General features: G+C 38.8%; 1 protein-coding gene across 1 annotated transcript in view; it reads left to right on the forward strand.

The window, feature by feature from the left end:
- LOC140231217 (uncharacterized) overlaps positions 1-9,814 on the forward strand; it is a 209,337-nt gene extending 199,523 nt beyond the window's left edge. The window contains exons 42-46 of the mRNA XM_072311362.1: positions 484-559; positions 1,467-1,537; positions 6,630-6,664; positions 7,240-7,417; positions 8,303-9,814. Of these exons, the coding sequence (XP_072167463.1) occupies positions 484-559; positions 1,467-1,537; positions 6,630-6,664; positions 7,240-7,417; positions 8,303-8,881 (939 nt within the window). The 3' untranslated portion in view covers positions 8,882-9,814. The remainder of the gene's footprint in view (positions 1-483; positions 560-1,466; positions 1,538-6,629; positions 6,665-7,239; positions 7,418-8,302) is intronic.
- Positions 9,815-14,662: the final 4,848 nt, after the last annotated feature.

Below are 14,662 nucleotides of genomic sequence, written 5' to 3' on the forward strand. Positions count from 1 at the left end.
TGATATGCAGTATACCAGATTTCCCTTGGGATTCCATGATACTTTTATAGTTAACTACCTGTATGCAGTTGGGATTTCCATCAATTAAGATACCAAGGGAGTCTTAAAACTTCATATGAAAGGGCATTTTACTTTGAGCAGTGGAGTTGTGTGGGGGTGAAAGCCATTGAAATCCATAGGATAATTTGAAAGCCTGCTCTACCATCTCTACAAGGTACTTGCATTCTTTTCTACTGATGATTTTTTTTTTAAACTGATTTGACAATGAGACTGATAATTGTGACAATATGAAATGGGTCAATTTTATCCGATTATGCTCAATGCACAGAGAAAAATTATCGCTGTGATGTGTCTCAGGATAAATATAGATTGGTACTTGATGATCAACACAATATTTCCCATCACCAAATGGACTCTCTCTTCCATTCTTTGTTAGAGCTTATAAGTATCATTCAATGGAGTTACGCCCTTCTTGTCCTGCAGGATTTACCGACGGCGATGATCAAAGACAGAACTGATACGCCAGAGGAGCCTTCACCAGCAGAAATCAGTAAGAAAAGTAAGCCAATTTGAGGATGCCCTTGTGTGCCTAATAAATACATGATGGTTTTTCAATACACTGCATGTTGATTTTAAGGCTTAGAAGTACATGTGTAGCTTCCTTATGTCTAAGACCCTCCTATCTGTGTGGTAGTTGCTAGAGAAGTGAGCTGGGGCCACAGTCGAGCCACCAGATAGGCAAGTCCAACTTAAATGGCCTATAGGAACCCACCAGAATTTTTTGACTATGTCTAATAGAATTTATTAAACTTTTTGCTGCCAGTGTTTGGCAGTGAAAATCACAACCAATCAGCAACAACCTGATCAAAGGAGCTTTTGAATAAAAATCTAGAATTCAAATCAGTTCAATTCAATTCAGTTAAAGTCTATTTCCATCCAACAGAAGGGTAAAACATAATATAAAGCATACATTTCACGAATGATATCACTGTAACAAATTGTAGTAAGTATAAGAAGAATCGTAAATTATAAATATATTACCCAAGGCATACTGTGTATGTACAAGTGAATTGAATAATGAGAGAAACAATGCATACTTTTCAAGGTTGACAGAAAAGTAATTAAGGATGGACAAGAGTAATCCAGTGAAAGCATAGCATGTGAAATGTGGACCACTCAATGAATAATGTGAAAATAACATATCATTCAAAATCTATTTCTGTACCGCTAGAGTACAACTATTTCATGCAATGCAGTTAATTTGATAATTTGCACCAACGGCCAGTGAGGAAGCTACAATAATTTTGTACGTTGGTAGCAATTCCATTATTGATTTTCTGTCATCACAACCAAACTAAAACTCAAGAAGTCCCCTGAACTCCTGCATAAGTGTAGAAGTTTTTGCATTTAGCTTATGATGTTATAATGATTTGTATCTTCTCATTTCATTATTGTTGATATAACAGCTGACAGCCCAGCTGCCTTGGAACATGTGAATGCTGCTAGCCATATCTTGGAGCATCTAAGTACATTGCTGGTAAGCTTTAATGCAAGACCTCTTTTATCTTCAAACACATCAAATGTTTATGAATTGTACCTTAAAGCTTTGAATCTGCATGTGTGCATATATAACAGAACAGTAGAAGGGGGGGGGGAGGGGGGTAATGGTAATATGCACCTGGGAGATATGGCTGATTCTTATCAATAGTAAAAATATATCTGTCATGGTAAGTGCAAATGATTAATAGCCACAGGTTAGCAGGCTTTTTGGGTAATCTCATCAATATAGCTTACTTGTGACTTGAGAATCCCATCTAATTAATTATACTTTTTGTGATAGTACCTGTTATTTGCAGGATTATATACCAGTAATCCTTTAATTCTCGGAGCCTTAAAGTCTGTAGCACTTAGTTGCGAATATGTTCATCAACTTGCAATTGTGGGATTTTTTGGTTTAACCCTTACATTTTTGCAGATTCTCATTTTCAACTCCTTCTGCTCAGAGCCTTTTTATCTGCCAATGCTTTGAGCTTCATTTCTTTTTAAATCCATCAATTTTACTGAGTCCTTATCTTTCCCTTGCCATCCATTAATACCTCTCAGTCATATCTCCTCTCGCTATCTCTTTCTGTCTGTCGGTGTAATATAAGTTTCTAATGTTTTAGAGACCATTATACAAATTGGAGGTAAAGACTGATGAATTTCTTAAAATTCATGAAATTCTTCCGTCGAGATGTTTTTCATTGCAACTGGTTGACAAATTGCCCTACATCGATGTAGATAAGCACCGAATTGATCAGTGTTTTAGTAGTAGCCATGATAAAGACACTGATCAATTCAGTGCTTATTTATGTCGATGTAGGGCAATTTGTCAATCAGTTGCAATGAAAGACTGATGAATTGTTCTTATGCAGGGCTGCACACTGGCGCCGGTCCGACGGTCAAAGACCGGTAAAAGTCACGGTCGGACCGGTAACTTTTCAGGAAATCCACAAGTTACCGGTCCGACATGACCAGTAAAAAATAAAAAATAAAAAAAAAAAAAAAGCATTGGTGGGGTCAGTAGAAAGAAAAAGAGCAGCCCCAATCAGGGAGAAACAGAATGCAAGATATCGCGCACTGTTCAGCAAGTTTTACGCAAGTTTTCGTTTATGTCTACCGGTGCACTTTGTACAGTAAACATACATTAGTTTTGAGCACTAGCAGTCGACCAGTTGTTCGCCCTCGCTTGCGCATTTGGCGCTGCTCACGCACTGCCATGCAATGCAATACATGCAGAGCATGTACAGTGTAACCGCTTTTCGTTTGCTTGCGATCGGCGGTCATGCCAGACAAGAAGCATTGATAGAAGCGCACGCATTTCTGGGTCATTTTACTCATGATTTTTTTAACGCAAGATCGATCCGATCCCGGCTTCGCAGCAGCGTGGCAGTTATGTTAGAACTAATTTACTTGTGTCGATTTTTAGAAAAAGTAAAAACACATTCGATATTCAACGATACAGTAAATGGATCTGATTGCGTTCATTTTCATTTTACACAGTCATTTCACAAATGAATATTTTCATTCGCTCAGAATGGTCTCATAATGAAGATAGGCGCAAAAAGGATCACGAAATCGGCTCTTCCGTGTACTTTTTAAGAACGCATGCACAAAATTTGAATAGCTAATACTAGGGAGGGAAAAAAAATCATAAAATCATGGCAGTCCCGCTTACATATTTGAGGTAGAAATCGTCCCAAAAAGGATCATGAATTTGACCGGCCGCGTCGTATCTTTCAAAAGCTTATGTACGAAATGCGAAGAGATTATAGAGGAGAAAAAAAAAATAAAGGACACATTCTGGTGAGTGCATCATAAAAGATTACAGCCGAATAACAATTCATGAAATCAACGCAATCCCGTTGAAATTTGAGGAAATAATAGGCGCAAAAAGGATCTTGAATTCAGTCCTGCATGCCGTGTTGGTTATCAAAACGCATGCACAAATGCGACGAGATTATCGGGAGAAAAATAAAAAACACGTTTTACCCTTCTGGTGCGTGCATCATAAAAAATTACATCTGAAGTAGTTCATGAAATCGCCACAATCCCGCTGATATTTGAGGTAGAAATAGGCGCAAAAAGGATCGTGAATTCGGCCGTGTCGTATACATTTTAAGAACGCATGTACGAAATGGGAAAAGATTAGAGGGAGAAAAATAAAGGACACATTTTCACCCCTTTTGACGCTTGCATCATATAGATTACAGCCGAATAGTAATTCATGAAAATTTCGCAATCCCGTTGGAATTTGAGTAAACAATAATAGGCGCAAAAAGAATATCGAATTCGACCCTGCATGCAATGTATAATATTGAAAACGCATGCACAAATGCGAAGAAATTATCGGGAGAAAAATAAAGAACGCATTTTCAACCCTTCTGGTGAATGTATCACAAAAGATTTCAGCCGAAATAATTAATGACATATCGCAATCCCGCTGATATTTGATGTAGAAATAGGCGCTAAAAGGATCGTGAATTCGGCCGTGACGTATAGGCATGTACGCAATGCGAAGTGATTATTGGGTGAAAAATACAGGACACATTTTCAAACCCTTTTGGCCCGTGCATCATAAAGATTAGAGCCGAATAATAATTCATGAAATCATCGCAATCCCGTTGAAGTTTGAGGAAACAATAGGCGCAAAATGAATCATTATTTTTGGCCGTGTCGTATATCTTTTAAGCACGCATTTACGAAATGCGAAGAGTTTATCCGGGAAAAATAAAGGACACATTTTCAACCCATTTTGGCGCGTTATCATAAAAGATTACAGCCGAAGTTATTCATAAAATCATCGCAGTCCCGCTGATATTTTAGGTAGAAATAGGCGCTAAAAGGATCGTGAATTCGGCCGTGACGTATAGGCATGTACGCAATGCGAAGTGATTATTGGGTGAAAAATACAGGACACATTTTCAAACCCTTTTGGCCCGTGCATCATAAAGATTAGAGCCGAATAATAATTCATAAAATCATCGCAATCCCGTTGAAGTTTGAGGAAACGATAGGCGCAAAAGAATCATGATTTTTGGCCGTGTCGTGTATCTTTTAAGAACGCATTTACGAAATGCGAAGAGTTTATCGGGGAAAAATAAAGGACACATTTTCAACCCCTTTTGGCGCGTGTATCATAAAAGATTGCATCCGAAGTCATACATGAAATCATCGCAATCCCGCTGATATTTCAGGTAGAAATAGACGCAAAAAGGATCGTGAATTCGGCCGTGTCGTATACCTTTCAAGAACGCATGTACGGAATGCGAAGAAATTATGGGGAGAAAAATAAAGAACGCATTTTTAACCATTCCAGCTGGTGCGTGCATCACAAAAGATTACATCAGAAGTAATTCATGAAATTACCACAATGTAGAAATAGGCGATAAAAGGATCGTGAATTCAGCCGTGTCGTATACGCATGAACGAAATGCGAAGAGATTATTGGGAGAAAAATACAGGACACATTTTCAACCTCTTTTGGCCCGTGCATCATAAAGATTACAGCCGAATAATAATTCATGAAATCATCGCAATCCCGTTGACGTTTGAGGAAACAATAGGCGCAAAAAGAATTATGATTTTTGGCCGTGTCGTATATCTTTTAAGCACGCATTTACGAAATGCGAAGAGTTTATCCGGGAAAAATAAAGGACACATTTTCAACCCATTTTGGCGCGTTATCATAAAAGATTACAGCCGAAGTTATTCATAAAATCATCGCAATCCCGCTGATATTTTAGGTAGAAATAGGCGCAAAAAGGATCGTGAATTCTGCCGTGTCGTATACCTTTCAAGAACGCATGTACGGAATGCGAAGAGATTATGGGGAGAAAAATAAAGAACGCATTTTCAACCATTCTCGCCGGTGCGTGCATCACAAAAAGTTACATCCGAAGTAATTCATGAAATTGCCACAATTCCGCTGATATTTGAGGTAGAAATAGGCGCAAAAAATATCATGAATTTGGCCATGTGGTGCATCTTTTTAAGAACGCACTTACGAAATTCGAAGAGTTTATCGGGAAAAATAAAGGACACATTTTCAACCTCTTTTGGCGCTTGCATCATAAAAGATTACAGCCGAAGTAATTTATGAAATCGTCACAATCCCGCTGATATTTGAGGTAGAAATAGGCGCAAAAAGTATCATGAATTCGGCCATGTGGTGCATCTTTTTTTTAAGAACGTTCTTACGAAATTCGAAGAGTTTATCGGGAAAAATAAAGGACACATTTTCAGCCTCTTTTGGCGCTTGCATCTGAAAATATTACAGCCGAAGTAATTTATGAAATCGTCACAATCCCGCTAATATTTGAGGTGGAAATCGGGGCGCAAAAAGGATTGCGAATTCGGCCCTGCATGTCGTGTACCTTTCAAGAACGCATGCACAATGCGACTAGATTATCAGGAGAAAAATAAAGAACCCCTTGAAGCGCGTGCATCAGAAAATATCACAGCTAAAATAATTCATTAAATCGTCGCAATCCAACTGACCACCAAGAGCAGGTTACGCAGCAAGTTCGTGCGCCGATGTTTAGAAAAAGTCACAAACGCATTTGATACAATCTGATTTTGTTCATTATCATTTTACACTGTAATTCACAAACAAACATTCTATTTTTTCCTATCTTTTTTTTTAAATTTCTTGTGCAATAAATAATGCAAGTTTTAAAAAAATATTAATCTGTAAAATGTACATGGGTAAGGGGGTACGTCCATAAAAAACAAGAAAATAAGCTTGCAAGTCATTTAATGTTTTTTTTTATGTTGTCGTTGTTGACCGGTAAATTTTCTGTTCGGACCGGTAAAAAATGGTAAAACGGGGCATTTACCGGTCCGACAGAGACAGGTTGGACCGGCAGAAAAAATGGGTTAGTGTGCAGCCCTGTCTTATGACCCTTCAAAAGGGAGTTAGATGTATATGTGGTAGTTGCTTACAAGGGGAACCACAGAGTGAATACATCAGTGTGTAATATCTCTTGAAGCTGAAGTGAGAATTACGCTTTGTGGGGATCTTGTGTTTTAATATTGCATGGTAGGTTCTTTGAAATAATATTCATTTTTTAATGTTTTGTATCCTGCAGCAAATTACATCCCAGCAAGACACAAATTTCCAAATGTAAGTATCTGTTGGAGGGGACAGGGGATTGGGGGGGGGGGGGGTAATCTCCAATATTATCATGTGACATTGTTTCAGGTTACTGCCAATTTATTCTGCCATTCTTCACTTCTGGATACAGAAGCGGATATACTTTTGGAAAAGTAACTCTATAGTTTGTTTATTACATTCTGTGCAAGAAGAGGAAAATATGCCGACAGCAAATTGGGCTTTCTACACACATTGTCTTCATTTGGGTTGTTACTATAAATCATGTAACTAAAATTTCCATTTTCTTGTAAACAGCTGAATGTATATTTGATCTGCCATGTAATCATATTTTTTTGAAATTACATTCTTAGTTTGTAGCAGCTGTTTGCCAGTATTTAACCATTTTACAATATACTACCATGTAGCATTTTAGGTATGGGTTGATACATTAAATAAATGAAGTAGTTTTAGTCAAAGCAAAACAGTTTGACACCTCCTGCAATGCTACCTTTTGTAATGCTTTCAAAATAGAAGCTACTTACATCATCAAAATGGTACACCTTTAATTATTTGGTTCTATTTCTGTGCTCCCTGGCTGTGATCAGTCTGAAAAAACAGCTACTAGAGGTCCAGAACAAGCTGGAGGCGCAAAATGATACGAAGAGCGCCCCCTCTCCCAAGGAGAAGAGGAACCCCTCGTCTGCCGATCAGGACCCCAGGTCATCCGTTTTCATGGGCAACGGTAATTCAGTCACTGGGCAATCAGCTGCCGATAAGGCCAAGGTGAGTGTGAGTGTTTGAAGAAATCTGTTCTGGGTGCTCTTATATAGAATGATATCTCTGAAATCGATTTGAAACTTAGGTGTATCTTGCTTTCCAGCCAATCAGAGTGAAGCATATATCATTGCTTGGATGACAGGACATCGTATCAACAAACTGTCTAATGTTCAAGAGAGCAAAAGACATGGCAGCCAAAGCACTATATCATATGGGATAGCCCTTCTATTGACATGCCATGGTGGCTTAATTTTGGGGGTAAGGTAGCTAGAACTTGGAGTGGACATCACTTAACTGATTATCCGACCAGTAATAAAAAAAAAAAAAGAAAGTTATTTTAACCAAAATTTGAGATACAAAGTCTTGTCACTCCGACAACGATAATAAGATTGCATGATACATATGAGTTTTTCTGTGCCTCCGTCCCAGATGGTGCAGGAGACATGTTCTTTACAGCAGTCCTCATGTCCACCCATTTGTCTATTCCAAATTTTTGTCAGCTTTGTTAAAGAAAAACAAACAACAAAAAACACAGTTTTAAAGAGTACATTTTTTAGCTGTGATTTCAGCTAGATATAAGTGGTAATAAGATCTAATAGTACATAACTGTTGTCTAAATAACATGGCAGCAGTGGGCAAAATGTGTGTGTGAGTAAAGAGCCAGTGTTGAGATATTGCACCAACACCAGCACATGCACCAAACTTGGATCACCCCGTGTGTGTTTGAAATTTTACTGCATGAAATCATATTTGTTGTGACAATAATTCATGCAATGTATAACTAGTAAAACAACCTGAATGGAAGTGTTGTAGATGGGATGCACTTAAAATGGATTGAAGTGTTGATTGGAACACACCTGAGAACATCTTTCTCTTCTACATTTCAAACAGCCATATCCAGTCCAGGTCAACATTGATCAACTCGGTAGGTCAACACCGCCCCCATTGGTGACACCCGTACAGGTGCCAAACAACCCCAGCCAGCCAGAAGAGAGCAGCCCCCGTGTCCATCAGCAAGTCTTAACGAGCATTGCGTACAGCAGCGTGCCACCTTCCAGCAACCACAACGCATACCTCCACGATGGGTCGGACCGGGCCCGCGACATCGGTCGCAAGAACTCGGCGCCGTCGCCCCGGCTCCAGGAATCCCTGAACAGTTACAACTCATCGCCCAAGATGAGCTCGGGCAGGACTGACGAGAGCATCGGGAGGTCCGTGACCTCGATGTCGGCGCGGCGGAACGTGCCGCCGCATTTGATGAGCGCAGCAAACCAAATCGGCCCCACGGCCCAGGTGAAGCAGCAGCTCCCGTTTAAACTCACGAAGAGCATGTCCAGTTCTAGCACATCTGTGACACAGATGCTGCCAAAGAAACTAGAGTCTCTGTCATCGTCGTCATCGTCAAAGCCAAACAAAAATGCCAATGCGCAGCCGCAGCAGACTTCGGATCAAGATGTTATATTCTTTTGATAACTGAAAAAAAAAAGAGAAAAAGTTATATATATCAAAGACCTTGGAGAAAATTGTTGCGTTGTGTGCCAAGAAGTGGATGTTCCGCAATAGTTCACATGCCCTTTGCCTGGTATGATGATTGAGGAGCTCATTCTAACTCGGATGCTTGTTTCCTACTGGTGCAGCGGGCGGACCTGCATGATAGCAGCGCAGTGATTCTTGTTGTACTCTTGTCATTTTTTTTTGATGGCATAATTTAAGTTTTTGAAGTGGTAGACTGTTTGGGATACGGGGACAGAATGTAGGTGAGAGTAATCTTGTGCGCTTGTGGTTTCATTCTGAATATCATTCATGTGGTGTGGCGCCCTCTCTGACAGAGACAGGGACGATTGACGATGAACCACCAGTGCTTGTGGTAGCTGAAGTCCTGATCTCTTATTTTCTGCTGTCGCAATGTCTTGTGATAGCCTTTGTGAGCATTTTTGTCAGATTTATCTTATTTTAAAAAAATATCTGCCTCTACAACGACTCTGTCGTTCCTCCAGAAATGTTTTTCTTCGAAGGGGATTACATTCAGAGTGGGGGTTCCTATTTGCTGATATTTATACTATGCTGTCAGCTCTTTTATGCCTGTGCAATCAGAGTAGATGAAGCCCACAGTAGATGTATTTATGACACTTCCAACATGTTCAGTAGCTTCTTGGATGTAACATGGGGAGTAGATGGGCTCATTCAGCAACAGTCATGTATTTCCCTTCCCACCCATTTTGTTCAGATGCTTCTTTTTTTTTTTTTTTAATGGTGTGTATCTACCAGTATCATTCAGTCCATATGTGTGAGAATCATCATGAAGAACTATAAAACAACCCATTCTCAATGTGTTACACTATCTGAGATGTAAACTAGTGTAGACCATTTGTTATCTTGAGAATGATATTTACTGGTGGAGCATTCATTCATTTTCCCCACACATCCCAAGTGCCATTGCAAAGTGATCTTTTTTTTCTTTTTTTTCTTTTTTTACATCCTCTCTGAGTTCATTCCATTCCTGATCAGCATTCTTGATAACTTAACTTTCAAATAATAGCCAAATTCTTAGTCAGTAAGGCACCAATTCAACTGTATGGGGTAATGTGGGTTGAGAGTTAAATGCAATTTTTAGATATTGGTTATACGTACACTGACATTTCAAGCAACTCTCATGCACGATAACTATTACAAAAGAAAAACGAAGTTTTTAGCAGGGTCTACATAAAAACAGGCATACACATTCCTGTCATATCATTGTTCCTTGATTGATACAGGGTATGATGTGTCGAGTCGATGTCAGATTTTTTTATTGCCTATAATCTACTGATCGAGTGTGTATGCATTCTTTGATATGAATTGTTTTCAATATCTTAGTTATTCTTAGTGTAAGGAGCAGTTATCATTATCCGTTTTCTTTAATTTCTCTGAGCAACATTCCTATTTTCCCCCAAAGTATTCCATAGAATACCTGAACATTCCACTTTATATTGAGAATTGCAGCCATGGTCATTGCTATTGGAGAAATAGTCCATCAGGTGTGGACTCTATATAGTGCGCGACTCTGAAAGGCTCCAAAAACTTAGTGTCTCCATATGTGCAAGTAAAGTGTAGTAAATTCATAGAATCCCAAGTTGGATGTGAGGTGTACTTTTCCAATCAAGCAGTCGTATGAATTTGATAGGTGTTACGTGTTGTGCGCTTACCCCCTCCCCCATGTGGTACACACGTTTTGTCCCCAGAAAAGCGAGTGTTGTTCATTTTCCTCACTGTTCCCGACCCTGACACATTACCGAACAATCTTCAACAGAACTTTAATAGTCTTAGAGAAGGCTGGGCTTTTATTAGCCAAATAATAAAGTGGGAGTCGGTATCACTGCAGCATAAAATCATATGTGGATGGGATAAATCCAGCCTTGTTACCAAGGATCAGTGATCAGATATAGATAGATGACCCCTACACCCAGGAACTAGTGCAATGGAGCCAGAAATGTTGTCAATTGCTCCAAAAAAAAAATGGGATCAATCATTAATGCTGTTTGTGTCAGAAATATTTCTGTATATTTCACCATTCCACAATTCAAATGGGCTTTTTCTCCTGACAACAAGTACCTGTAGCCTGTCTGTCTGTTGAAATTATGTTGACAAAGAATTCATGACACGTTGTATTCCAATTATATCTAAGGGGATCTAATGTCTTTGTAGGATGAAATGTGTAGTATAAATGAGATAATAAAATGGCCAAACTGAGCGTGGATGAGATAGTGTACCTTGATCAATTTTTAAGAGGAGGCAAATTCATTTCTCTGTCCACCTGTGATATATTCATTGGGTTCACTCTCTGCTAGTATTCAGTCTCTTTCTGCACTCTTGAATAGTATTCCTCTAAAAAGCTGTCTGTACTTTAGTTAGCACAAAAATCATGTCAGTAGTATGCGAGGCTTCCAAGGGCTTGTGTAGTCTGCAGTCGAGGCTTAACTACTATTTTTCAGCCTTGAACATACAATGGTTCATATGTTAAAGTGCATACACTGGAGTGCAGTTAGTTGATGTACCATGCCAAATAACTTGTTTTGTATGAATTGCAGGGAGTATGCTCCCCCCCCCCCCCCCCCAGCTCGATCTCCTTTCTTTCTCTTTCTTCTGTCCGTATATCTGTTCATCTCTTTCTCAATTACTCGTAAGTTATAAATGAGCAACAGTGAGGGAAATCCTTATAAATGCTGTTAGTATATCTTGCTCCAACATTAACTTATCCATTATCTTGGCACTATTGCAGAGGCTTTACTCTTTGCCAAAAAAAAAAACAAAATGAATAATGATGTGGTACTGAGACACTGTCTGTATTCTTTACTACTCTATTCTACGCATTGAAGAGGCTTACTTCCTCTGTAATGAACATTTGATAGTGTAACCATATTTTTCAAGGCTTGCTGCAGAGTATTCTTATGTCATTTTCACCCCCCCCCCAAAAAAAAAAAAGCAAAATGATGTACTTTATTTTTGCCATGTATTGCACAGATCCTGCTAATCACAATGAGGTTTTTGAATGGATGAATTGAATGAATGTACATTATTGCGGCGAGACTGTAAAATTCTTTGCCCATTCTGTTACCATGGCGACCTCTCACTACATGGCATATTTAGTAGTGTGTATTTACCCTCGCAGTACTGATGAGCCAATTCATGGCTCGTTTCAGGTCAACCTTCTAAAAAATCTCTACCAACTTTTTGAAATGGTGATTTTACTCTGTGAATATGCCAACCAAGAGCCCACACTGATGCTGAGATACAATACTGGTGAAATGCAGGGTTTTGATCATAAATGTACATTGTGTATTCTCTCACAAAGATAGCTAGTCTGGCTTCGTTTCAGAGTACATGACATTGCTGCTAGAAAAAAGTTTGAGTTCCAGTGCATGTCTTTGCATATTAAATACTTGAGAAAGCATGTCAGTTTCTGTGGATTTTTCATTCCTGCTTTTTATTATTTTATTTGTTTATTTCTTCAAATATTTGGGAATGGGATAGGTGGGACGGGGCAATGAAATAGAGATTCTCTTTATGTTGAGATGTTACTGATACTATTGTTACAAAGTGATCCGTATCCACTAAGTTTCAAGTTTCCTCTGATCTGGGGATAATATAACTTCAGAAAAGACTTGCTAGAGCAAAACATGGAAGAGTTGCGAGAAGTTAACAAAACGAATTTGTCAGTACACACCACAGGTGTTCTGTGCACAGTGAACAACTTGAAAATATTGATGTGTAGCCCCAAGTTATTGCCAAACTGAGAATACATACGCTTGTGCCTGGGCAAAGTAAATCATCATGTCTGGCAGAATTCAATGACAACATCAGCTGCATACTCTGTGTAACAATTTAATATCAATGCACAACCAATAAGCTGGAATTCACAATGGTAGTTTACAATCAGTCCACAGATTGTGAAAATTGTTGACTGCGCGTGACACATTGCGTACACCAGACATCCATTGATGAATGCGTGGGATCAGGCGTGTACATTGTATATTCAGCCCTTGCTTTTATCAATGGACCTATTCAGACCATGGATTTGATTTAAACTACCTTTGTAATTCTGGCTGTGGTGTCTAAAGCTCACTCTCTGCGACTGGATATTAGGACAGTGTGATAGCAGGGGTTGAGTTTTTTTTTTTAATTTTCGAGACGTTCATCAGTAAGTCAGAGACCGTAAACCTTGCGCTCATGACCATCACTCTTTATACACAAGATAATGTTCTTATGCGGTTTGATTTTGCCACAACGCGCATTCCCCATAGACACCTGCCCAAGTGTACTCGGGCCTTGTCCTTAACGGGTTAATACTTACTTTGCTGTAGGAAAGAACATACTGTAAAGCCAGAAATATTAGTGGCATGAAGCTCTCACGAATTGGAGCCAAAAGCCTTTTTCGCAAATTTGCGACTGGCATTCAATGCATTGTGTACGCGAAAACCTTTGTGCGCGTTTTACTTTCTTGAATCTTGGCTCCTTGCAAAAATTCACAAGTTTCATGCGTGAGAAAATTTCTGGTTTTACAGCGTATCTATTTATGTTTGTGATATGTGATACTGCTTTGGGGAAAAAAAAAAAGAAGTATCCGTCAGTTGCATCATGGGAATTATGGAGTGCGAAACCACTCAATAGCTTTACATTATTTGATATTCCTGTCTCGACCACTCAGCATCTATCAAATGTATCTATGGCATTCTTGACTAATGTATTATTTTCAACTTGTAAATGCCAGATGTATTGCCGAGCACACCTTTGATGTAAATTCTTCACTTTACCTGTATAGTAAAATTGTACATAATTATGATAATGGCTAGTATGTGTGAATACTAGAAATTACTGGTCAAAGGGTAATCGGTATAGTAGGTTCTTATATTTTGTATAAAAAGAACTTAATATTATGTTGTGAATACTGCACTTTTTTTCCCGAAGACTTTGTATAGTGTAAAGTTATTTAAAAAGATGCAACCTAAATATAATCGTCGAGGTAAAGAGGAGGATAGTAGAAGGAAATAATGAAGATGGTGATTATTTTATTAGATTCTTGTAGAATGCAAACAAAACACATACAAAATCAAATGTGCGATAGATCATGTGAACTCAAAGCCATGCCCGAGTGTCAGACACTGAAATTCCCTACAGTCCATGTAGTTTGTTCATACATTGTAATATCCAAATCACTGTATACGTTTGATGTCTTTTCTTTCCCCCATAAAACCCACTTCGTGGCGTACTGTACCTGTCCAGTAAATGACCAGTTTTAGTGGTCAAGAGTGTTCTCGCTAGCACTAACAGTCGCTTTTTGCCTGACGAAGGGACTACAGACTTCTGTCCAGTCTGCACTTTTACTCTTTGTGTTTAATGTAAAGTGTGTGTAATGTTGCCAGTTCTTGTAGAAACCAAACAGGCACTCACATGGAGATTGCATATGAAATTACAAGCAAACTATGCTCTGAAGACGCTACCTTCTTCCATACTCATCTGAGAATGAGAAACTGCCAGAGTGCCCAGCTTGACTTTCTTCAGTGCTGCTGAAAATCAGAATACACTGCACCTACTTAAGTCTCCTATGAAAGTATTACAAGAGAACATATGTGTAAGGTAAATGATGCAAATGCTTTTGTATAGGCCTCCATACACACTGACCATATATGTGGTTGATTTCTTTAACTGATCAAACGAGTTTGAAGTACATGTACAATAAAAAATGCATACATCTTCTGCAGTGTAAAATTTGTA

This window comes from Diadema setosum, chromosome 7, assembly GCF_964275005.1.
Source record: "Diadema setosum chromosome 7, eeDiaSeto1, whole genome shotgun sequence".
NCBI classification, from domain to species: domain Eukaryota; kingdom Metazoa; phylum Echinodermata; class Echinoidea; order Diadematoida; family Diadematidae; genus Diadema; species Diadema setosum.